This window comes from Psammomys obesus, unplaced genomic scaffold (assembly GCF_907164565.1).
Source record: "Psammomys obesus unplaced genomic scaffold, mPsaObe1.curated_primary_1811, whole genome shotgun sequence".
NCBI classification, from domain to species: domain Eukaryota; kingdom Metazoa; phylum Chordata; class Mammalia; order Rodentia; family Muridae; genus Psammomys; species Psammomys obesus.
Window position 1 is genome coordinate 2,648,164 of NW_026594311.1, and position 23,365 is coordinate 2,671,528.

Here is a 23,365-nt window from a genome sequence, read left to right on the forward strand (position 1 = left end):
ACACACACACACACACACACACACACACACACACACACACACACACAGTAATGTCTGCTCGGAAGGCTCCAGACTCCCATAGGGCTCTGGGCCCAGGCAGCAAAGACCTACAAGAGATACAAATGCTCCCAGGGGTGAGAGGGATGGGGAGTGTCCGCTTCCCCAAGGGACTGAAGGAAAAGAAGGAAGTAGTGGCGGCGCTAGCAGATTGCCCAGTGGGAGCTACAGAAGTGGTGGCTGCAGAAAGAGGTGGGAAGGAAAGACTAGGCTTGTAGAGGCCCTCCAGGGTCCGCACCAACGTCTCCTCCGGGCAGCATGCTTGGCAGGTAAAGCTTGTCTCCAAGGTGACAGAGGCAGGTGTGGCCAAGTTCTTACCTCGCACATACAGGTTCGCGGGGGCCGAGTAGCGTGTGCCTGCCGAGTTGGTTGCCACACACTCGTACTTGCCTTGGTCAGACTCCTCGCTGCTCTCAATCTGCAAGGCACCTGTGGGGACACCAGAGAAGAGGTCAGTCATGGTCCATGGTGAGCGAGCATGGCCTGGAACACGGAGGCCTCAGCAACATGTGTGACCCCAGCCACCATGGCTCACCTGGACCACAGCCTATGGCCTGCGTGGCTTCCAAGCAGCTCTTTCTGATGAGCCAGGTCCCTCTAAGCAAGAATCAAGAACCTGTACTTTGGAGCAAGATGTCCCGACTATGGGCCAGCCCCTGTTCCACTCAGGCTGTCCACAGAGTGGCCACTACTGTCCCAAGCCTCCGAAGGTCTGTTTACCAATAATCATGCTTATCAGTGCTCTTGTCCCCCAGAAATGGAATTCCTAAACAAGCAATGCCCTGATCAGACAAGAGCCTGAGACACTATCACCCACTAGGAAGGGGCTTGTCTTGGAGCTTGGTGCCCAGCAGCCTTGGCCCTGCGCTCCCACCATCTTCTCCCGCTCCACCCCCACCATGCTGGCCCCGCCCATTCCGGCTACTTTCCTCAGCTTGGTCCTGCTAAAGTGCTTCGACCCACCAAGGCTTCTGCATAATTCAGAAGGCTAATGGAGACTGTAGCTCCCACTCGGGCCAGTGCCCTGAGGGGCTGCTCCGGCCACAGACGGACAGACAGGAGCCAAGACGGGGGATGGGGGTAGCTGAAGAAGACCCTCTGAGAGGACGGATGAAGCTTGCACTTGGGACCTGTACTGTCAGACCGAGTAAGTGAACCAAGGTGGAGGATCACTTGCATTGATCAACCCCCACCCCCAAAAGCAATAAACACTTGAAAACTGCTAGTGAAAGCATCCTAGGCTAGCTGTCTGTGATGAAGAAACCCACAGGGCAAAGCACCACGCCCCTCCCTGGAACAATCTGACAGACAATTACACCCACACAGGACAATCCAACGGACAGCTAATAACCCCCACAGGACACAGTCTGACAGAAAACCACCTCCTGTACGAACAGCTGGAACAGCTCTAAAGAGCTTCTTCCTCCACCCCAACTGACAATCACGCCCACACAGGACAGACAGAACCTGCCAGGCCCCACCTAAATGGACCGGACAGGACCTCAGAGGGAATTTCAAGCTGTGTTCTCACAGCCTGGGCCCAAGGGGAGAAACACTATGGGTCCAAGCTTCAGCTCCTTCAAACCCAGCTCTTTCCCCTTCCACCATTCACCACCCAGGACAACAGGAGGGGCTGTGAACACCAGAAAGCTGAGGGCTGGCAGGAGAGCAAAAGGGGACCCTACCAACCCAGAAGGAGAGAGGGATGGCGTCTCGTGGCCTTGACCTCAGCCTCCCCACAGGCATCAGAGCACAAGCCAAATACCCAGCAAGTACAAGAACAGCGCTGACTGGCAGCCAGCGGGTCATGTTCATGGAATGAATGGTCACTGCTACGGCAGACGGTCACTCAAGCAGGTGAGGATCAGGGCCCTGACTGGTGGGGCTGGCCAAGGTCAGCTCAATGGAGGTTTGGGGGAGACAGGTAGCTGGTGGCACAAGCTGAGGACAGGATATAGTCCTGGGATTGCAGCTGGTGGAAGGAGGAAGGTCTCCTGGGACAAGAGCCTACGTCTGCTCAGGAGACCTGTATTGGTTAGTTATTCTTGACACAAGTTGTTATGTGGGAAGAAGGAACCTCAACTGAGAAAAAGGCCCTATTAGACCAGCTGCAGACAAGTCTGTGGGATATTTTCTTGATTAACAATTGATGTAGGAGGGCCTAGCTCACTGTGGGTGGTAACATTCCTGGGCAGGTAGTCCTGGACTGTATAAAAAAAGCAAGTTGAGCAAGCCATGGAGAGCAAATCAGTAAGTAGCTTTCCTCCATTGTCTCTCTCTACTCCTGCTCAAGTTCCTGCCCCAACTTTCCTCAATGACAGACTGTAATCAAGACATGTTGGCCAAATAAACCCTTTCCTCCCCGAATCCCCTTTGGTCATGGTATTTATCAGAGCAATAGAGAGCAAACTAGGACAAGACCCAGGACAAACCCTCAGGTATTTGCACACAGACATCTCCAAATGTGGGATCAACACCCAGACCCAGCAGCAGGGAAAGCAGGGTCAGTGCGTGCTAAGTTGATGTCCAGGGTGATACAGAGAGGGCCTGGGAACTGAGTCCTGTCATCAGGGTGACAGATAACATCACACAGGACTCAACTACCTCAGCCCCAACTTCCGTCCTGGGCACACTAGCCTGGGGGGCAGGGGGCTAGATGTGCCCACAGATATGGACGGATATGGGAAGAAACTGACAGGATAAAAACAGAAACTATAATTCTGTATGTGGCAAACTGTCTATTCCCATCGCCATTGCCCTGTAAGTCTCTCAGCCCTGAGGGGAGGTGGTCCTGGCTCCAATGCTAAGAGGAGGAAACAGATTTGAACCCTGATCTCTACAAGTCCAGGATCTATGTTTTCTCATTAAAAGGTTGTAGTGCCCTGTTCCGTGAAGGCAGCTTGGGAGAGGGAGACTGCAACCCTAGTTATGCATGGGTCTGTTTATTTCCTTGTTGCCATCTAAAATAATCTACAATCTCTAGTCCTTGCTGCTGAACAGACATAAGAGATGAACCTCATTTGGGCACAGAACCAAAATACTAAAGGAAAAGTCAGGTGGTCATCTAAGAAAAAGGAGGTTCTCAAGGGAAAAGGCCAGACTTAGTCATGCTCCCCAACCTCCTATGAAGTGTCTCCATTTATGCCAGCCTTAGGGACAGGCTAGGCTTCACTATGGGAAAGGGTCCCTTCTGTGGGACTGGCCTGGAAGGCCTGGGTAGCAGGGCTCGCCATCCTGAGTGGTCTCAGCTAGTTTCTCTACAATGCAGACTTATAATGGATGAGTCCACAGGAGGAAATGACCGAGAGTGGAGCTGTGTGGTGGCTGGTGGTGCTGGGGACTGGAGCTGGAGATGAAGAGGCTGGAGAGGTTGGGATGGGTATGGGGAGGTGACGGACTGGACGGGATGGAGTGGAGGTGACCAACGGCGACAGTAGTGGCGTGGTGTGGCGTGGCGTGGCGAAATGCACGGACAGCATTCTTACCTCTGATTGGTGAACCACCTGGCGAGGTAAATTTGAATGCAAATAAGATCAGAGAGAAATATTAGTACAAAAGGAAGGAAAGCCACACAAAGCCAAATCAGATAAAACAAAACACTAGAAAGGGCCTTAACTATATGGAAAGCTTGAGGACTCAGTGTGGGTGGCTCAGGTGTGAGCAAGCACCAAGCCAGGCCAGGCTGAGTGTGGGTGAAGTGAGTCTCCTGGGCCACTGGTACTGCTCTGAGGAAGTAGAGAGTTGGAGGAGGTGTTGAGAGGAATCAGGGAGGCAGGACTGGGCTCCTGTGACCCTTGCTGGCTGGGTTGAGGAAGGGAAAGGGGAAGGAAAGAGGCAGCACCCGTCCTAAGATCTACCTGAATCCCACAGGGTCAGAGTCCAAGGAGGGCACTGACCAAAACAAACCCAGGGCATTTAAGCAGGCAGGGTTAAGGGGAGAGTTCACAATCAGGGATACCCAAACAAAGAGCAGCCCTGGCATCCAGCAGTGTGGGCGTGGGTTTCAGTCAGCTCATAGTCTAGTGGCTGACAGCTGTAAAACCCCCCTATTAGGATAAAGTAATCACAGTTCCCCAGGCTATCTGGTGAAAGGCAAAGGGCCAGCACCCACTCCTTGCACGTCTGGAGCCTCCGAGCCCTGGGGTCAGCACCAGGAGGGACAGGCACTTGCCTTCCACGAGGTGCCTCTCTGAGACTCCCACTTCAACTACTGGAGCCAGGAAACTATAGAAAGACCCTGGTCCAGGTCTCTCTATTCACCCCTCAACCACCGGCTCCTGTGGTGGGGGGTGGGATGGGCTAGAAGTGCTCAGGGCCACAGATCAGTTCCTATCTCATTGAACTTGGCAACACCCAGCTGGAAAAATACCCATCTCTACACACAGATGAGTTAACGGAGGGCCGGAAACATTAAGAGGCTTTTATGTGAGGCAGCAGGATCTGAGCAGTGTAACCCAGAGCCTTCCCAATGGAATCCTACAATGCGGAGGCTAGAAGGCAAAGACGGTGGCTGGGGCAGGAGTGTATGTGACGGTACAGGTTAGTGAGAAGAGTGAACCACTCCAGAGAATCCCCATGTGTAGTCCAGACGCCTAAAGGTAGGGGGAGAATAACTGAGAACCTTTTAGGGGCTCCACTAGAATAAAACCTACAATTAGTAGTTCTACAACACTAAGACTGGGCATGGTGGGTAAGAGCCTGAGACAGGACAACCGTGGCAGGTTCCAGGACAGGCTGGATTCTGTAATGACTGGCACGACAGCCAGGGCTATACGGTAAAGACCTTGTTTCAAAGCCAGGGAGAGTTACTGGCCTTATTTAGCCGCTTTCTCTCGTGAATATGCAGTGGCATTTCCTGAAGGGCACACACACAACCTGTAATACATTAACAGGCTGTATTACAATGAGGTTTCTCTTGCTAAATATTTTTTGTTTCGGAATACATAAAATTATCTTTTCAAATGTTAGAATGTTATTTATGTTAATACTAAATTGTTTTAAAACTATTTTAAAATAATTAGTAAATATTTAATGCCTTCCATCTTTAATTATCTAATATAGTAAACTTCAATAGGTATAATCCAGATAAACAAATCCACCTTAAGTTCCTCTGAGTTGAAGGTCAGAGAGTTGACAGCCACTGACCTCCTGTGGTTTAGGCCCGAGTTAGGGCAGGGGTTGCAGTGTAGACAACCTGGCACTGAAGCCCTGAGCCTGTGGCTTCTTCTCTTTCTCCACTTAACCCAGACTCGAATTCTGCCTGCCAAACTGAGAATCCACCTTTTCCGTTTTACCAAGCAGGTATACTGGACTGAAGGAGTCCCAAGAGTCAGCCTCCCCAGGAGACCCATGCCAGTGAGCTCAGAAATTGTAATCACACCCTGACTGCACCATTCTGGAAGACCCAGCCAAAGGCAGAGCAGAGTGGCACAGACAGGCATTTCCAGTCAGATGGGCCGGCCAGCAGAGAGAGGCCACAAGCATCTCATCAGAGTAACCAAATGCCTCCTCCTGCAGCCAGAGCGGCCCGCCAGCCCGCCAGCCCTGCCTGCCACCACCGGGCCTGCCACTGCCACAGCAGGGCGTCCTTTCTTCACTTGCCCTTCTTGGGCTTGCCTCAGGTCTCAAGCTCCAGTGGCCCATACAGGTACTGTGCCAGCGGACCACACTGCTGCAGCAGGAAAAGAGCCCTCTTCAAGCAGAGCTCCCACCTAAGCCGGCTCCTCGCTCTGGGCCATACCATAGGCAGATGTGTGCAGATGCGCTAGGGCTCAGGCCAGATGCTGGAGACGCTGTGTGGGCTGCCAAAGGGACCGGAGGCCTAGAGAGCAAAGGTCCAGAGCTGAGGTGGGAGACAGCTACTTCTCAGGCTCCAGGCTTAGTGTATGCTGTCAGAGAGCACACAGGTGACCTCCCAGGAGGGCTCCTGGACCCTACGCTCCACCTGTGAGCCCTTGACCTGCGGAGAGCAGGCATGATAATCACAGCCTGTCCTACTGCAGAAAGGCGGCAAGAGACTCAGTGTTAATAAAGGGTAGAAAAGCACTCTGAACTGTGGATAATGTGAAAACCACAAGGGGTCCTTAAATACAGACAGGCAGGTGTAGAGGGGCCTGAACCCACTCTGTCCTCACATGGCTCCATCCAAAGCACTGGACACACACACCCTCCCTAGCCTGTGATCCTTAAGTCACAATTTCCTGGTGGCAGGAAAGGTCAAATGATACTGTCTTCAGTGATAAGTCCCAAAGGTCAATAAAATAATTCTCCATGAGGTTGGGGGAGGGGCACCTTGCCAAGCGAATCTGTCCCAGCTCCTCCCACATCCAGCCTAGGGAAGTAGGGCTGGAGACAAATGGTGACAGCACGAAGCAGAGTAGCTCTTGAGGGAATAGCCAGAAGCTGGGTGCAGGCCCCTAGTGGACGAAGCTGAAGCGAGTATAGGGCCAGGCGAGCAAAAATGGGTTAGCATGGTTCCCTGCAAGTGGGGAAGTGGCAGGAGGCAAGAAGAGAGCTTTACCATAAACAAGGGAACAAAACTGCCACTGTTTCCTTAACACAACTATTCTGCAAGATGTGAAAACTGACAACGAAGTTAATTTAACTGAGGCCACAGAACTAACAGAGGTGTATGTAGATAGGACAGGGCGAGAAAAAGCTGGCCATGTGGGCAGGGTGCCTTGACCAAGAGCACGTATCTGACCATGTAGGCAGGATCAAGGGTCATAAGCTTGAGTCCAGCACTGGCTTTCAGAGTCTAGGAGGAAGATGAGGAGACAGTACCAACAGTTGCTAAAAGACAGTTTTCAGAGTCCGGAGGCAGGGAGAATAGTGGTGTCCCGGGATGAGAGAGAGACAACAGAAAGAAAGGAGGGGACCAATTTCAGATCCATTTGGTGACATATGAAGAGGACATGGTTCCTTACTAAATGGACTGCTGGTTCTCTTTCAGTTTTGGGAGTGGGAGTTGTTACTCATGGAGAAAGGGTCAATGGGAACAGGATATGGCTGTTTATAAAGGAAGTCACTGCTCATACAGGGCAGGGTGACAATCAGAAGATACTGACGGTGGGACCTGGAGCTCACACAGGACATCTGGGCTGGGCTGACCAGCATGGGTCCAGATAAGGAGGTGGCGACTGAAATACTAGGAGCAATGGATTCACCTGCCAGGGGACAGGCTACGTCAGAGCAAGCAGGTCTCTGGGCTGGAGGAACCAACACGCCAGGAAAAGGAAACAGGACAGTTGGAGGTAAATCAGGAGTGGCAAAGCCCAAGGGAAGGCAGGAGGATTTACTCAAGAAGGAGGAAGGGCTGTCGGCCACAGTGAGGACAAGAAGGAAGACGCCTGAGCAGCATCCAGTGGAGTAATGGGTAGGGAGGGGTGGCACGGGGTCTGGCACACAGCAAGCACTACATAAATACTTGATGAACAAATGCTGGAGACAGCGGGCCTTCCCAGAACTGCTGCCTGCCACAGTCAGTCAGTGCCATTCCGGGGAGGAGTCAGGCCTGCAGGGAGGACCGTCTGGCAGCATGGGGAACCTGCCTGGGGGCACCCATGAACAAATGCAGGGGAGCTGAGCCACGCTGACCTCTGTGCTGCGCGGGGCAGCAGCCACAAATGCTGCCGGACCATTTCCTGCCTTGATTATGGCTGTTTTAATTAACTGCACTACAGCTGCCTCCATCTTGTTGAGTTTTAATTAAATTAAATGAGCTAACACTTCGTGGGCTGTCTCAGGCGGCTGGGGCTGGGGCCGGAATCCTGCCCCGCTGGGTGGCTCATCACTCCTCCTTCTCCCTGGGTACCAAAATGGTGCGGGCCCGGCAGGAGCTGACAGGGAGGGACTGGGGGTGGTGGGTACCTCTGAAGCCAGGAGAGCCCAAAGAGAGGCAGCCGTGTCCTTCATGATCTGACACCACAGCTGACGGGCATCTGGAGTTCAAGCCAAAGGCCTACCAGGACTTTTGGAGCCAAGTCTGCAGATCTGTCCTGAGCTGCTAGCAGGCGTACAACTGCAGCCCAGCTGACTCTGAGCCTCCTTTCCCACCCGTTCTATCCCCACAAAAATCATAATCAATTTTCTTGGCGGGAGCCTCACAGGCAGATCGATCAATGGGGCGACACCTCCCTCTTGGTCACAGTGGCATCCTTGTTCCCAGGGCTCCAAGGTGGCTCGACTGAGACATCCATAGGAGACAGGTGGCTCTGGTGGCCAAAGGACAGGCATTTCCTCCCCCCCCCCCCCCCACCCCGTTTCAGGCTCTTAAGATCCATTTGAAGCCTGATGAGTCAAGTATGACTGGCTCCAGCAAACCTTGCTGCCTAGAGAGGAAGAGACGCAGGCTGGGCTGTAGGGAAATTAGATGAAAAGCCAGGCTCATGTTCCTCAGGCCTGCCATACTTGCTTGGAGGAGCAAAACTGGTCCCAAGTGTGGCGCCTGACAATCTGAGAAGGGCCAGGACAGCACTTGCCATCACACCCTCTTCCCTAAGCAAGACCTGATCCATTGTGGACACTCTGCTCAGTCTTCCTTAGGCCATGCTGGAAGATGTCTTCCCTGGGGTATTCTTGGCACCTTAACTCTGCTCACCTGAACGCAGCTGTTTGATGCGGCCGTTGCTTAAAGCAGGGTCCACAGGAAGAAAGTCTTTGAACCAGGAGATCTCAGGGTCTGGATTTCCACCAGCTGCGCACAGCATGGTGGCCGTGCGAGCCTTCTCCACCACCTTCAGTTGAGGTCCCATGTCGATGGTCGGGAACCCAGATGGCAGCTGGTCCTCTGCAGGCAAAGGGTGACATTGCATTAGGATTAGCTCTGCTCATCTGTGTAGCTTCTCCTGACTTGCAATACACCTCTCTTTCCCACCCCTGACTTCAAAGCATGAGCCCTACCCCAAACGAGAAGCCAGAGTCTTAGGCCCCTTTTGGCAAGGCAGGGGCTGAAGGAGGGCCCACAGTACCACATCTGTGCTGGGGAGTTTCCAAGTCTGGGATGAACAGACTGAAGACGTCAGCACTTATCTCTACAGGCCCTGGGAGGAACAGAGATCAATGCTCTGCTGGATGCAGCAGAAAGTGCTACGTGGACACGGGGTGGGGGAAGTCGGCAAGGGGGAATCTAGCTCCAAAGCATCAACAGCCACACCCCACCCCGGGGCTGTGCTTATTCACTTCCTCGACAGCACACATGATATCCCTCCTTGGCCTGCTCTTTTAGGTGTTCCATGTGGCACAGCCCCAGGTCATTGACCCTGAGCACCTGCCCTATCAATGATCTAACTCTAGTCTTGCCTCTGACCATTCTATACTGCAGCCTTGACCGTTGGTCTTCTTTCTCACTCATTCTTGACCCTGAAAACCACAGTAAGGCCTAAGGAACATGCCTGAGTAGTGCAGGCTAAGAAAGGCATGAAAGAGAGAGAGAGGAAAGAAAGAAAGAAAGAGAAAAGGAGAGAGAGAAAGAAAGGGAGAGAGAAACAGAGAGAGAAACAGAGAGAGAAAGAGAGAGAGAAAGAGAGAGAGAGAGAGAGAGAGAGAGAAGTCCTTGGTCTTTTCTCCTAACTTTTCCTAAAGTGACGACACACAGAGAAAATCACTTCCACTCGACCCTGAAGCGGCCCCCATGGGCTGAGGCAAAGCTGCCCAATCCCCACCTCTGAGAAGCACCAAGAACTGGGAAGACAAGCCTGGACCAGTGTACAGCATGCGGGACTAACATCTCTACCACCACCTAACGCCTCCGGGGCCCGAGTGTTCTTCACCATCTGGTTTTGATCTATCTACTGGGTTTAGGTGTCCACCTTGAAGACTCCATTGGAAAAACAACCAGGGCTCTGGGGAGTTCCTGTACCCAGTAACTACTAGAAGTTATAATTAACCAGGCCTGAACCACTGAGGCACACAGATACTAGAGAACTATAGCCTGGGGAACCCTTTCCCACTCCAGGCTGGTGAGAAGTCCTTCTCATTGGAACAAAACCATCAAGTGTTTTCCAGAACTCTGCACTACCTCTCCTCTCCCCAAGCTTGGTTCTAGGCATACTCCATGAGGGCACGGGGAATGTTTGCCCTTCGTGTACCTTTTGACAAAACAGTTGGGCCATGTGGTAGGGGAAAAGTGGCCCTTCCCTCTCACATGCCCAGCACAGGGTTAGTTGCAAGAAGATCTGCTGGGACCAATCTCCCATGCCAGAAACTCAGCCTCAGAAGGGAGAAAGGTAAAGGGCAGTGTGGCAGTACCTGGTGATTCTGGCGATCTGAGGGGCACAACTAGGGACACAGACATGGGATGCAGCGGGAGGAGTCATAGGAGGTAGAGGAACCCCGTTAAAGTTGGAACTTCTAGGGACATCCTAGAAGGATGTCTGGCTGAGGCACAGGAGAACGCTCAGCACGACCCTGACTTCCCAGCCTTGCCCAGGAATTGGCTATATGCTTCCCTGTCCACAGCCCTATAAATTCTGGACGTAAACCCTGGATCTCCTTGGCTCTAGGTGCGATCCCACAGTGCCCTGACTCTCAGCTCTAATTCCTGAAAGGATCATCTTCAGCAGCAGCAGGAGGACAGAAAGAGAACAGAAATGAGGACTGTGGATGCACAGCTTTCTTTGGCCTGCTAGTACTCGAAGGTAAGAGCAAAACCTGACACTTAAGGCACCCTCCCCACCACCTTACAGCAGCTGGGATCAAGGCTGCTGGAGCTGTATTCACCAACCAGGGCACTAGCCTTGTTCTCCCAAGCTCTTACTCCTATCAGCTTGAACAAATGGGGAGCAAGATGAGGGGTGGCTAGGTCCTGCCAGAGTCAGAACCCTGGAGTTACCAAGCGTCTATGGCCTAGGTGCAAGAATGTAAGCAGTACAAATGCTACAGTACAGCCCTGTGTCCCAGGGATCTACTCTGAATTCCTCAAGCAGGGAAGGTCCTTGGGACCTCTGCCAAATTAAGGACAATTAATTTTCTTCCCTCAATTATCACACCCTCAAATGGCTCCGTCCTTGGCTCAGATCATCCCTCAGGCACCACCGCCAAAGCCTGAAACCAGTGAGTGGAAAGGGCTGTCTACTGAACAGCAGGACCTAAAAGCCAGTCCCTGGTGCCAACTGGGCTCCCAGGCAGCGCTGGAAAGGCGGCTTCTCAGCCCCCTCCAGGGCGGGAAGTGAGTTTCACAGGAGGACTTCAGCCCCAGCCCCTCAGGGCTGACCTGCTGCTGCTGCTTCCTCCTCTACCACCTGGGAGCCTTCAGCACGTTTATATCAGTCAAGGACAACAGACAATTCCCAGATGCCTGTTGACTGACTGGCTCCATATGGATCAGCATGACTGGCAGCACCCTTGCCCTCACTCGCCCACTACCACCAAAGCTATGTCCACAGTAGAATGAACCACTCAGGTTAATAACCGAGGCAAATTTCTCAAGAGGATGTCACACTTCCAACCCATCAATAACTGAGAAACTGAGGCCTCTGGACACAGGGATAAAAGGTTCCAAGCAGGAGGCATTCACTCTGTAGCAGGAACTTTCTAACAGCTTTACAAAATGACAATCTTTACTAAAACCTTATGAGGCATATGAGCAAATGGGGGACTTGGTAGGTATCTGGAATCCCGCCCAAGGTCACTCAGTTAGACTGGAGGTGGGGCTTGGAGGAAAGCAGGTGGTAAGACCCCTGGTGCTTTAGACTAGCACGAATGAAAAGGTGGGCAGGGCAGGGGAAAGAAAGGGAGGGACGTCCCTGGGGAGGAAGGGGGGGGAGAACCACGCCCTTCCCCCTTACTACACCCTCAACTGGCTTCCTTTTCAGGGCTCCACTGCAGACCCCCAAGCACACATGCTCCTATGTTTTCAGGTGCTGTAAAGCGAAGCAAAATGCTCCCCACACGTGGACAGCCCTGGCACGCGCCCATGTTCCATAAGCGGGGTGCACGGGTTACGCTATAGCCTCTCCAAACGCGTCCTGCCAGCACAGGGGCTGCTGGCGCGGGAGGGCCCCTCCCCCCTCCAGGCCACCGGTAACCATGGCTACGGCAGAGAGGCGGGTGCCACCGTGGAAGGGCTGCGCGCGCGCTTCTGTCCGAGCGGGCGCGCGCGCCGCCGCCGCGTCCAAGTCTCACTGGGCGCCGCCCTGCCCGCCCCTACCTAGGCAGAGCAGCCGCGCCCCCTCCCTGGACCCTGATCCTCAGTGGGGAGGGGGTAACGCCCTCTTAGGCAAGCCAGCTCCACCAACGCAGCGCATCCAGCTCCTGCCTGCCTGAGTCCAAAACAGTGAGAGAGACCGCGTAAGTTGCCTCCGCAGATACAGTCCGCAGTGCCTGCCAGGCCCTCCACTGCGCCGCGGGTTCCCAAAGCAGAAAGAGAAGCCCACTGGCGCTTTGGGGGACTTTGGAGAGGCATTAACTCGGTAGCCTAAGGCTGGTAAGCCTCCACATCTAAGTAGCATGCACAATTGAAAGTCTGCCCTACGCGCACAGATCTGTGCACCTAGAGTGAGTATCAAGTGTTCAAGAACCGCTGCGCCCAACTGTGCTGTCCTTTAGATACTGGAGTTGGGAGACCTAACCCCTCCCTGGAGAGGTCCTGGATCAGAGCTTAGAGACGAGAGGGCATGCAGGAGGGCGGGGTAGGGAGGCAGGAGTGTGGGGGGAGCACGGCTGATGGCCCTCAGCAGTAGAGCTAATCGCTACAACTCCACCTCTCATCTGCTATCTTGGTGTCTTCCTGGAGGAAGGAGGGTCGAGCATGCACTTGCAAGGCAGAAAGCTTTCCCTGCAGGCTGCCTGAGTAAAGACGGTAAGGAGGATGGATGGAGGAACAATAAAGAGCAAGGTGAGTCTGGGGTACTTAGAGTTCTGACACATGGGGGTAGGGTAGGGCTGGGTGGGGAAGTTTACACCACCGGGCTGCAATGACTGGGGGAGGGAGGCTGCTGAAGGCCCCTAGAGAGCACACACAGGTCTCTTTGTCCAGCTCTGGCTGGGATGCCCGGGGCGGAGTCTGGGCCAGAGGCAGGGGGCTGCACCAGGGACGCTAACAGATGGAGACGCCTTAGAGGGGAGGGGGTGGCAGCAGGGGCGAGCACCAGCACCGTCTGTCAGGGAGACCTCTTCACCCATGTTTACCCAGCTCCGTGGCATGTCTGAATGTGTGAACATATGCGCATGCACATACCCTGGCTCCCTGGGGTGCCACCGTCTGTGAGGATGACCCCTCCTCCGAGCATGAGCTTATCACCCTGTCCCTGAACACACACACACCTTAGAAACATGCACAGCCAGGGACCTAGAGAACTACATGGAGACAGAGACAGGTGCAAAAATAGAAACCTCCATGTGCACATGGCGGGGCATCTGCAGTGACAAGCACCTGTGGAAACAGATTCCCGCAAGCAGAGCTAGAGGAGGCCTGCACAGAGCTGTGGGAACACCAATGTGAAGACATGCACAGTCAGACACACACACGCTAAGACACATGCACCTGGAGACACAATAAAGACCCAAACCACTCAGGAACCTCTGTGGGTGGCCAGGCCCCACCCTGCCCTCTGGGCACTCCAAGAAAGCCCGAGGCCAATACCGTCCTGTCCCCAGAGCAGCTCCCTCCTCAGCAAAGACGAGAATCCTCCCAAATCTGTAAGCTCTCAAACTCAGGGCCTAGGCGCACCCCACCCCCAGGCTCCCAGCCTCTAAGGGGGGGTCTGAGGGGCCTCAGGGCCTGCCTCCCTTCCCAGCTTTCAGTCTCGACTTTCAGCTGTTTTTCCAAGAGAAAACTCCCACCTCTTCCAGCACTCAGATTTCATCAAACTTGGCATCTTAAAAGCCTGTTTTGTTTTTGAGTCTGAGCTGTTTGGGGCCTGTCGGCAGCCACAGCCTCCCCCTCTCAGTAATCCTCCCCCCCACCCCCGGGCTTCCCTGGCACTCCACATGGGCCTACTCAACCTGCCAGGTGAGGCATCCTCACCACACACAGTGGACCCAGTGGCACGGCCTGGTTCCCACATTCTAGGCTCTGGCACATGCTGGGCACGCCCTCCTGGGGGTCCTTTACTCTTTTTTTAACCACTTACCTCTCTAGGTTCAGGCCTTGCTCCCAGTCACTCCAGACCACTGACAGCCTCCCACTCGCTCTTCAGGCCCCCTGCAGCCCTGCTGCCGCCCCCGCAGCTTCCTGAAGCATGCTTGCCAAGGTCAGCGCCAACTCCAGAACTAAATCCAAAGGACACTGCCCAATCCTCATCTTGCTTGGCTTCTCTTCCTTCACACTCTTCCATCAACTTCCACTGCCTCCCTTGCTCTGGCTTCACTCCTATCTCGGGAACCTCCTCCCAACCACAAGAGCCAATTCCTGGGGATCCTTCTGGCTTGGCTTCTTGGTTTTCAAGATTCCATTTTTCCAGCTGCCCCTCAAGAGTGCCAGGCAAACCCATACCAGACCTTCTCCACATTTTTACTTGGATGTCTGCACACACCTGACTTGACAGATTTCAAATTAGACTTAACTCACCTGCCCAGAACTGGGCCTCTTCCTGTGTGTCAATTTTAGAAAATTGGCTATGCCATCTACCCAGCCCTGGAACCAGGAACCCAGATCCACCTGCCTCTGGGGCCTGACCGGCAGCTACAGAGGATACTCCCTAGCTGAGCTGTCTCCCTGCCTCCTCTACTCACAACAAGGTTCGGGCCAGTGCTAGCGCTCACCCAGACCGACCACATCCCCTTTTCACAGGTCCGGTGCACTTGCAGCAACAAGGACTTCCCTGAAGCACGAAGCTGGTCACACCATTCCCCTTCACAAGCCCTTCTCTCCCCTGGAAACCAGGGTACGGAGGGCACCTCACCGAGGCTGGAGAACGTATGTCCAGGGGCGTCTAAAACCTCCAATCCGGAGAGCTATTTCTAGAGCTACTGGTTCCGCCCATGGAACCACTGGTTCCTCCCAAGCCAGGAGGAAAGGGCAGTGAGCACAAGGCGAGCCTGAGAGACCTGTGAACACAGGGGTGGAGAGCCAGGCTGGGTACAGGTAAGTGTTCTGTGTCCACACCAACAGAAGAGGACACCACTCAGAGAGTTCACTCGAGTCTTTGAAGACTATCAGAACTGGGAAAATTAGAGGACCCCAGGAAACCCAGGTTCTGAACTCATGGCTGGCACTACTGCCCCATTCCAACAGTGCCCTCCTACCTGACAATACCTCAAAATGGGGCCTGAACCTCCCAAATCTGGCTACAGCACTTCACACCTGCTTGGTCTTAAAATCTATTGTGGTCACAGGAAATGGAGGTTAGGCCCCAAAGGCTGCTGGACCAGAGGCATGTTGGTGCCTCTGCTGCCAGGGAAGAGCAGAGACTGTCTGGACTTTCTATAGCAGCTCTTTATCCGAATCTTCCCACCAAGAGTGAAGGGAACAGAAAGGCTTAGGGCAGGAAAAGATGATCCCCTGGAAAACATACTCCCCCTGCCCAGCCCAGGCAGGACACCTAGGGACAGAGTCAAAGGTTGCTCATCATCAGCCTTTTCCCTCTAGCTATTTCCAAAGATATTGTGTGTGTGTGTGTGTCTGTGTGTGTGTCTGTGTGTGTGTCTGTGTGTGTGTTGGGGGTGGGGGAAGATGTGTGTGTCCCAAGAAGTTACTCATTACCCTACAGCCTCAGAGCATGTAAGAGTAAGAGCAAGCACAGAACCCAAGATCCAGCTGGGCAGTATCACAGGCTCTAGCCAGATCCCCAGGCCAGTGGCACAGGTGGCCAGTCCTGCCCACGCAGCAGACACAGAGGCCAGGTGGAAGCACTAGTGGGCTAGGTAGGGGGTGGGGAAGAAAGGAGAGGCCCTAGATCCTCCTGAGGCCAGGTTAGTCGTGTGCCCTCCTGCTGAGGTGCCACTGCAGAAGGTGACAATAACACTGTCCAGCACCCATCACTGTCCAGCTGTCCCAGCTGACCGAAAGATCCAGACAGAGTCTGTGGGGTTCCAGAGACAACAAATCTCAACACCTCTGACTCCCCCTACAGCACCAGGCTGACCGTACACATCCGGGTCAGCCTGCTGACTCTCCTGCTGCTCACAAAGGTAAAATGTCCCCCACTGTAAACCTTGTGGCGAGTGTGCAAGCGCACACCTCCACCCCCCCACTGGCTGGCACAGGTATTCCACAATCCAGATACTGCCTGCTGTGCACACGGGTACACATCCTGCTGCACACGTAGCCCACAAAGCACACATCGCCTGCTTACGCATCATGCCCACCCTCCGAGTCTGAGGGAGCCCGTTACAGCAACCCCTTTACGCACACTCCCGGTATACACAACCCTTCACACATGCTCACAGTGAGCCCGCCACCCACGATGTCCACGGAAACACAAAACATGGAGCCCTTGCACCTGGCCTCCAGGACAAGTGAGGAGGAGTCTATTCCTGCTCCACAGCCGGTTCCCCAGCTTCCCTTGGGCATTCTGTGTCCCTTTCAGAACCTGCCCAGTCACTAGGGCCCCTCCTACACCTCTGGCTGTCCAGCTTCCCGCCTGAGGCTTTTCAGACCACAGTTCTGCCAGGCCTGGACTCTGCGAGCCCTGGGGACTCTATGACCTCCAAAGCATGCTCAAGGCCCTCGGCATTTGGCCCCCACACCTCTGAAGGGAAAGCCCAGCACCAAGGCCTGACTCCCTTCCCCCACCCCTCCCCTCCTCGTGAGGGAAAATGTCAGATTCCCTGTCTCAGTGGCGGCAGCGGGCGGGTTGGAGGGGGAATGATTCAGCCACCGCCTCAAGAGTGCGGAGCGAGAAGAGCTTTTCCTGCCATTACCCGGCGAGGGAGAGGCTGGCGCACTAATGGCTTCAATTACCACTCAGACAGGAACGCTGGGCGGCAGGGCCCTGGTACTCAGCACAGGACAGGACAGGACTGGCCCACCTCTAGCCAGCATGGGCTGGACACCCACCTTATACCCCGGCAGGGATGCTGGCACACAAGCTGGCTATCCCAGGGCAGCAGGCTAGGTCTCATACAGTTGCACTAGGAAGAACAAGTCTTGCTCCAGTAGCAGCAGTCATGTGGGACCTGGCATGGCAGTGTCCACAGAGGCTGCAGTGGGGGTGGCCTGAGCTGGGCCTGAGGTAGAATGAGGCAAGGGCAGAGGGCCCCTAAGGAAGTATAATACAGGGATTCCCTTTTTCTTTTTTTTAAATTTTATTTTTACTAATTAGTTTATTCACTTTGTATCCGAGCTGTAGCCCATCCCCCATCTCCTCCCAATCCCACCCTCCCTCCCTCTTCTTCTCCTATGCCCCTCAGGGATTCCCTTTTAAAGATACACGGCTCCTGCTCCTGCTCCTGCTCCTGCTCCTGGACCAGGCTTCCATTCTCCTGCCACTCCCAAAGCACCCATCTCTTGGTACGCACTAAACACGCCTATATTCAGAGGGGTACATGTAGTGTGAGTGGTGGGTAGGGCGTTCAAGGGTTATTTCCCAGGCCCCAAAACAAGTTCATCTCATGACTAAGACTCTGTGGTGGCCACACAAAAATGACCCTGGCTCTCCCTGGTGTCAACCCCAGTGATACAAAAGAAGGCCATCTTTTCACCTGTTTCCTACAAGTACCCCAGCTTTCCTGGCCCCCAACACCCGGGAAAGGAGGGGTGGTGAGGAAACGGTTGAGGGTTGGTCTGGGCTGCCTCTCTGAAGGCCTCTCCCCTGTGACATTCCTTCCTGCCAAGCCTTAAGCTGGTCAAGGTTACAAAGAGCACTAGGACAGACAGGTCAGCACTTTGTCTTGCTGGTGCAGTGTTTCAGGAGCAGGAGGGGCCCATGAGGCCCACAATCCCAACCACTCCATTAGAGCAGGGACCTGTGCCACACTTCATCAGACACCTTCCAGGCCCCAGAGACATACACAGATATCCTCAAGCCTAAGACTGGGGTGAAAGTATGTATCTAGTACTGGGTTCCATCCCCAACACCACATAAAAATAAATACCCTCTAATCTATGAAAAGAAACTCCAATGGTAACACCCTCTGCCAGCGTGAGCTCTCTTCCCCAGGCTGCAAGAGACCCTTTAAAAGGTAAAGGGCAGTAGGATGTCTGGGAGGAATTAGCTCTCCATTTTCACAAGGAGACTGCTCCCCAGCCGGAGGTGATGCCCCGAATATGCCCACCAGGCTAGGGCCACAGTTCCAGTCTTTTAGACTCCACTCAAATGCCAGGCAGGGGACATGGCCCTCTGCCGGGGCAGATGGCAACAGGTGGATGTCTGGGGCAGAAATACTTTCTCCTGAGTCACAAAAGTAGAGAAATGGAGGTCAGAAACGAAAGGAAGGAATTTCAGAGCCAGTGATTTCAGTGCAGTGCTGGTTTTCTGGGCCCTTGCTCCTAAATGGAATTAATAGTGGGGCTAGCACAACCCAGACGATGTGCAGCAGCAGGAGCTCATGTGTCCAAGCTTCAGGTGGTACACGGAGACCCCGGGATGGAGCCTGCCCAGAGTTAGAGCTCCACAGTAGCCTTGACAGTGGGTTTGGATCCTGGATCTTGGATGGAACAAATGTGGCCCAGAGGCACAGTCACTAGCCCAGAGTCCCTGTCTTAGCCACTGTCATCTATGGCCCCCCCACACGGGGGACCTAACACAGCTCTGTTAGAATCCATTGATTCACACAAGACACACAGATGCAAGAATTACTGAGTGGATGCATGTGTGAACATATAAAGCCAAAGCGTAAAAATGGCCAATGTGAAAAGATGTTCAACTGCTCTTGTAATCAAAGAAATGCAAATTAAATTGAGATGCCATTTTTTGCCTATTAACTTGGCAAAGCTTTTTTTTTTTTTAAATGGTAATTTCCACTGCTGGTGAAGATGTGCAGAGAAGAGGCTCTCTTATGCCCTCCCTGGCAAGAATATAAACAATCTTCCAGCAATATTGAAGGCTTATAAATGTAGCTGCCCTTTAACTTAGCAACTGTACTTCAGGAACCTAGAATAAGGAAATGATCAGCAAAGTGACATACTTTCAAGGACATGTATTACACCTTACTTATACAGGCTGAAAGCTGAGAACATATGCACCCAACAAAAAGGGAACAGCTGAATAAATTAGGGTGCTTTGACGTGACGGCTTACCCATCGCCATTAAAAATAATGATGCAGAAGAATATTTAATGGCAAGGAAAACGCTCACAATATATTGTTTTAAGCAATGGCTGGGGAGATGGCTCACTAAAGTTCCTGCTGAGCAAGCATGAAGACCTGAGTTCAGTCTCCTAGCACCCATGTAAGAAGCCCGGGATTTCGGGGAACCTCAGTTCTGGGGAGGCAGGCAGGGTGGAGCTCCCTGGTCAGCTAGGCTAGCCAAATAGGTGAGCTCATGGTCAGTGAGTGAGCTTTGTCTGAAAAGCCATGGGCTGGCCCTCCAGCATGGGAAAAATCAAAACAAAACCCCAAAGTCACAGAACAGTGTATGATCACTATTCTGTTTACGTAGATTAATAAAAATATACATACACACATAATAAGATAGGCCACCAAGAAATAACCAACAGCAGTCAGGGCAGGATAACAGGAGATTATTATTTCTCCCCATGCACTATCCTATACTTCTCAATTTTTTAACAGTGAATAGCTATTGGTATTGCATTTAAAAATGAAAGTAGCAATCAATACAGTATTTTGAAAACGCACATTCAGATTCATGTATCCATTGTGGTTAAGGTTTAATCGTGTCACTTCCCAGCCCATTTGTGGTTCGTTTCTCAGCCTGATCCTCCAGACTCAGAGTCACTCCCCCCACCTCTCCACTTGAAAAGCCTCAAACTGACCACTCAGCTTTCTGGAAGCCTGCTCCCCCTTACGCTCTGGGCCTTGGCAAACACTTAGAAGCCAAGTGTCCACTCTCCTTATAGAATTTACTGAGCAATGACCGAGGGGTAGCATATAATCAAGTAACATTCTGGACTTCATGGCAGTTAAAGCAAAGTTTGTGAATGAATGAATGACTGAATGAATGACTACCACATGAAAAAAGACAGTAAACATCACATAAAGCCCAGCGCCAGCCCCTTGATCAGGGCACCAGAAATACACTGACACTGACAGCTAGGTTTCAGTGCCACTGTCATAACCCCATGGCCACAGAGCTACAGCACCAGCCCTCCAGTCTAACCCAGGCCCAACGGAGCAATGACCCGGCTCAGCAGGAAGGCAAATCCTGCAAGCCCTCAGCTGGCTTCAACACAGACTACTGGTTCTCACCCACCCCAGGAACACTGGTCCTGGTGGGACTCCGCCCACACCTCCATCTACCTGGCCACCATGCCCTGTCCCCCCCAGGACATACCTTCGAGCACCGACAGCTTGGCACTTGTGTTGATCTCGCCTAGACTGTTGGTGGCTGTGCACTCATAGATGGCTTCATCTCGCTGCACTCGTAATGGCTGGATCCGCAGCACGGACCCTGCTCCGTCGTCAAACTCAATTACCTATCACAGGACAGATGCGGTCATAGCTTGTTAGGGGTGTGGGGATCTACTAACCAGGTTTCTAACATCCCAAAAGGCCCTTGAAGGAGACTAAGAGGAACAAGAGAAGGACCACACAGAGAGCTGGCCAACCCTAAAGCCTGCCCAGCCCTCCCGGCTGGCCGAGAACAAACCTCAAAGCGCTGGGAGCTAACTTTCTTCCCCTTCTTCATCCACGTGATGCGAGGCTTGGGTTCCCCTGTGGCTTGGCACACGAAGGAGGCCACCCCTCCCGACAGCCCAGTCTGGTCCTCGGGGACCTTAACAAAGACAGGTTTGCCTGCAAGAGACGGCGACACTAAATCATGGTGGCACGGTCACATCAGGCATGGCCAACACTGCAGGTAGCAATCCTCGGGGACAAGGGGCAAGAAAGATGTAAAGAAAACAATAACAATACCTAACTTTTATATAGTGCTTAATAAGTGCCAGACCCTGTTCAAAGAGCTGAACCCTTAACCCTTTGAAGCCAAGGAGGTGGGAGCTATAATTACTGTTTACAGAGAAGAAAATCAGGGTGTAGGGAAGTCAAGATATCTGTCCAACGTGACACAGCTAGTAAAGAGCGGAGTCTGGAGATGGGGTTTCCTGCCTCTGTGTGTCTCCTGCCCCTGGTTATTCCAAGCTCTGGGAAAAACCAAAAATGTACTGGAAAACTGCTTTCTGGGACAAGCCCCAGACTCTCCTGAGACATTCTGTCTCCCTCCATCTCCCCTAAGCAGACCCTAGGACTCCTCCTCTTTGCTAACCCTACATTCCAACAGCCCCAAAGTCCTGGACATTCCAGCTCCTGAAAGGCTCTGGATGGCTTCCCAGAGGGAGGCTTTCCCATAACTCCCTGCTGCCACCCCTGCCCCCACAGCACAGGCAGCTCCACAGGACAGGGGCTCAGGCAAGGTCCTGCCACACCCTGGTTTACATGCCAGGGTTGACCCACAGCCTCTTATCCCTTCAAGTCCTACCCCCCAGGGTCGAAGCCCCCAGAAACCTGGCTCATTGAGACGTAGCAATGCCTCGTTAATCCTGACAGTGGATCCATTTCCTATTAATCAAGCCAATGAACAGCTCCAGGAAAGCTAGTGCCTTGGGAACGGACCCTTCGGACTACCTGCTTGGTACCCACGAGCTCAGGCTCGGTGTTGGCCCTGGCAGAAAAGCACCCACCCTGCACTGGGTACTTTATCTCGCCTCCCTCAGCATCTCCACTTTATAGCTGAAGGATCGCGTCATGTGCTCAAAGTCACACAACCGGTGAGTAGGGACATATTTAGGCCCATCAGAGTCCAAAACACACGACCCAGAAAGTTCACAGAAGACAGTTGGCAGACCTTGTCAAAGAGCATGGCCGGTGGCGGCAAAAGTCAGACTAAAGAAATGGAGTGACTGAGAGGGCAAGGCAGGCCATGACTGGGAAAGAGATGGCATCCGGAGGGAGGTTTGTAAATTCTTGGGGTGTTAGTTTATTTGTATTAACGTGTATGTGCCTGCTTGTCTATATGTGTGCCACGTGCACGCAGTGCCCACAGAGGCCAGAGGGGTACATTGGATCCTCTAGAACTGAAGGTGGCTGTGAAGTGCCTGATGTGGGTGCTGGGACCCAAACCCAGGTCTCTACAAGAGCACTCGTAGCAAGTACTCTTAACTGCTGAGCCAGCTCTTCAGCACCAATTCTGGGGAGGCTTTTTGGTTTTTGTTTTTAAGGATGAGAATAACAATGTCTAAGGGCAGGCCTTCACCAAGGGCAGCGGGTATATTATCACCCTGGTATATCACTTTGGAGACAGGGAAACAGAATCAAGGGGTAAAAGGACCAAAGACCAACAGGTCCCAGTGTTTTGGGGGTGGAGCTGGGGTTCATCCTACATTCTAAACCTTAAACTCATTTTTAAATACCTGTGCTCCCCAGGAAGGAAGCTTGGGACCCACCAAAGTCTGCTCCTGGGGACTAGGCTGAAAACTCAGAGACCCCCAGTACATGGACTGAGAAGTCATACAGATGACCCAAAAGTTCACCTGTCTGCCTCTCTCACCCCGGGACAACTGTGGAGAGAGGCCTGGGTCCTTCCTAGTTTTCCAGTGTCCTAGAATCTGCAGAGCCTGTCACTGTTGACTGTACTTGTCAGACAAAAGGACCCCTTCAAGGCCCAGCGGCTCTCAGCTCCCCATCTGCACTGCCACCATCTCAGTATGCGACAACCAGCTGGGGGGATAAGCTGATGTCCCCACCTCTGAGTCACCCCCACCACACCCCGTTTCCTCAGTTCTGAAGCCTGAGAAAAGTCTCCTCCTGGTCAGATCTCTCCAAAGGCCTCCCACTGCTCTTTATAAACTCCTACTGCTGCAGACAGAGCCCTGCCAGGTCTGACCCAACCACCCTCCCCAGAGGCCTGGCATTAGGGACCCGCAGAAGCAAAGCTCCCTGCAGCCTCAGGGCCTTTGCGTAAGCCACACCTTCTGTTAAAATCCTCTGGGACTACCCCTTTACCCACTAACTCCTAAGTCACCTTTGACCATTATCATCATCTCAGAAAACCATCTCCTCACCACCCCCCCATTAGCGTAGTCCATGGTTTTACACTCTCCCTGCCTCCCACAGTATGCTCACAGTTCCAGCAAGCGTGCATGGTTACAGCCTTCCACCTTTTAGGTGTTTAATAGTTGCTTCCCAAACAAACCATAACCTTGGCCAGGGCAGATTCTATGTCTGTGCTGCTTCCTGCCCTTTCCCACTGTCTGACCCAGTTCCTGACACCCAGGGGTGCAAAAGACAGGAAGAAATGGACAGAAGCAGGAA

General features: G+C 53.1%; 1 protein-coding gene across 7 annotated transcripts in view; it reads right to left on the reverse strand.

Moving 5' to 3' along the window:
* The window catches only part of Ptprf (protein tyrosine phosphatase receptor type F), a 75,191-nt gene that overhangs the window by 39,908 nt on the left and 11,918 nt on the right, over nucleotides 1-23,365 (reverse strand). For all 7 annotated transcript variants that reach the window (XM_055618497.1, XM_055618495.1, XM_055618493.1 and 4 more), the window contains 4 exons: nucleotides 20,706-20,851; nucleotides 20,391-20,532; nucleotides 8,657-8,845; nucleotides 376-486 (listed from right to left, as the gene is read on the reverse strand). In XM_055618497.1, coding sequence (XP_055474472.1) covers nucleotides 376-486; nucleotides 8,657-8,845; nucleotides 20,391-20,532; nucleotides 20,706-20,851 — 588 coding nt within the window. The remainder of the gene's footprint in view (nucleotides 1-375; nucleotides 487-8,656; nucleotides 8,846-20,390; nucleotides 20,533-20,705; nucleotides 20,852-23,365) is intronic.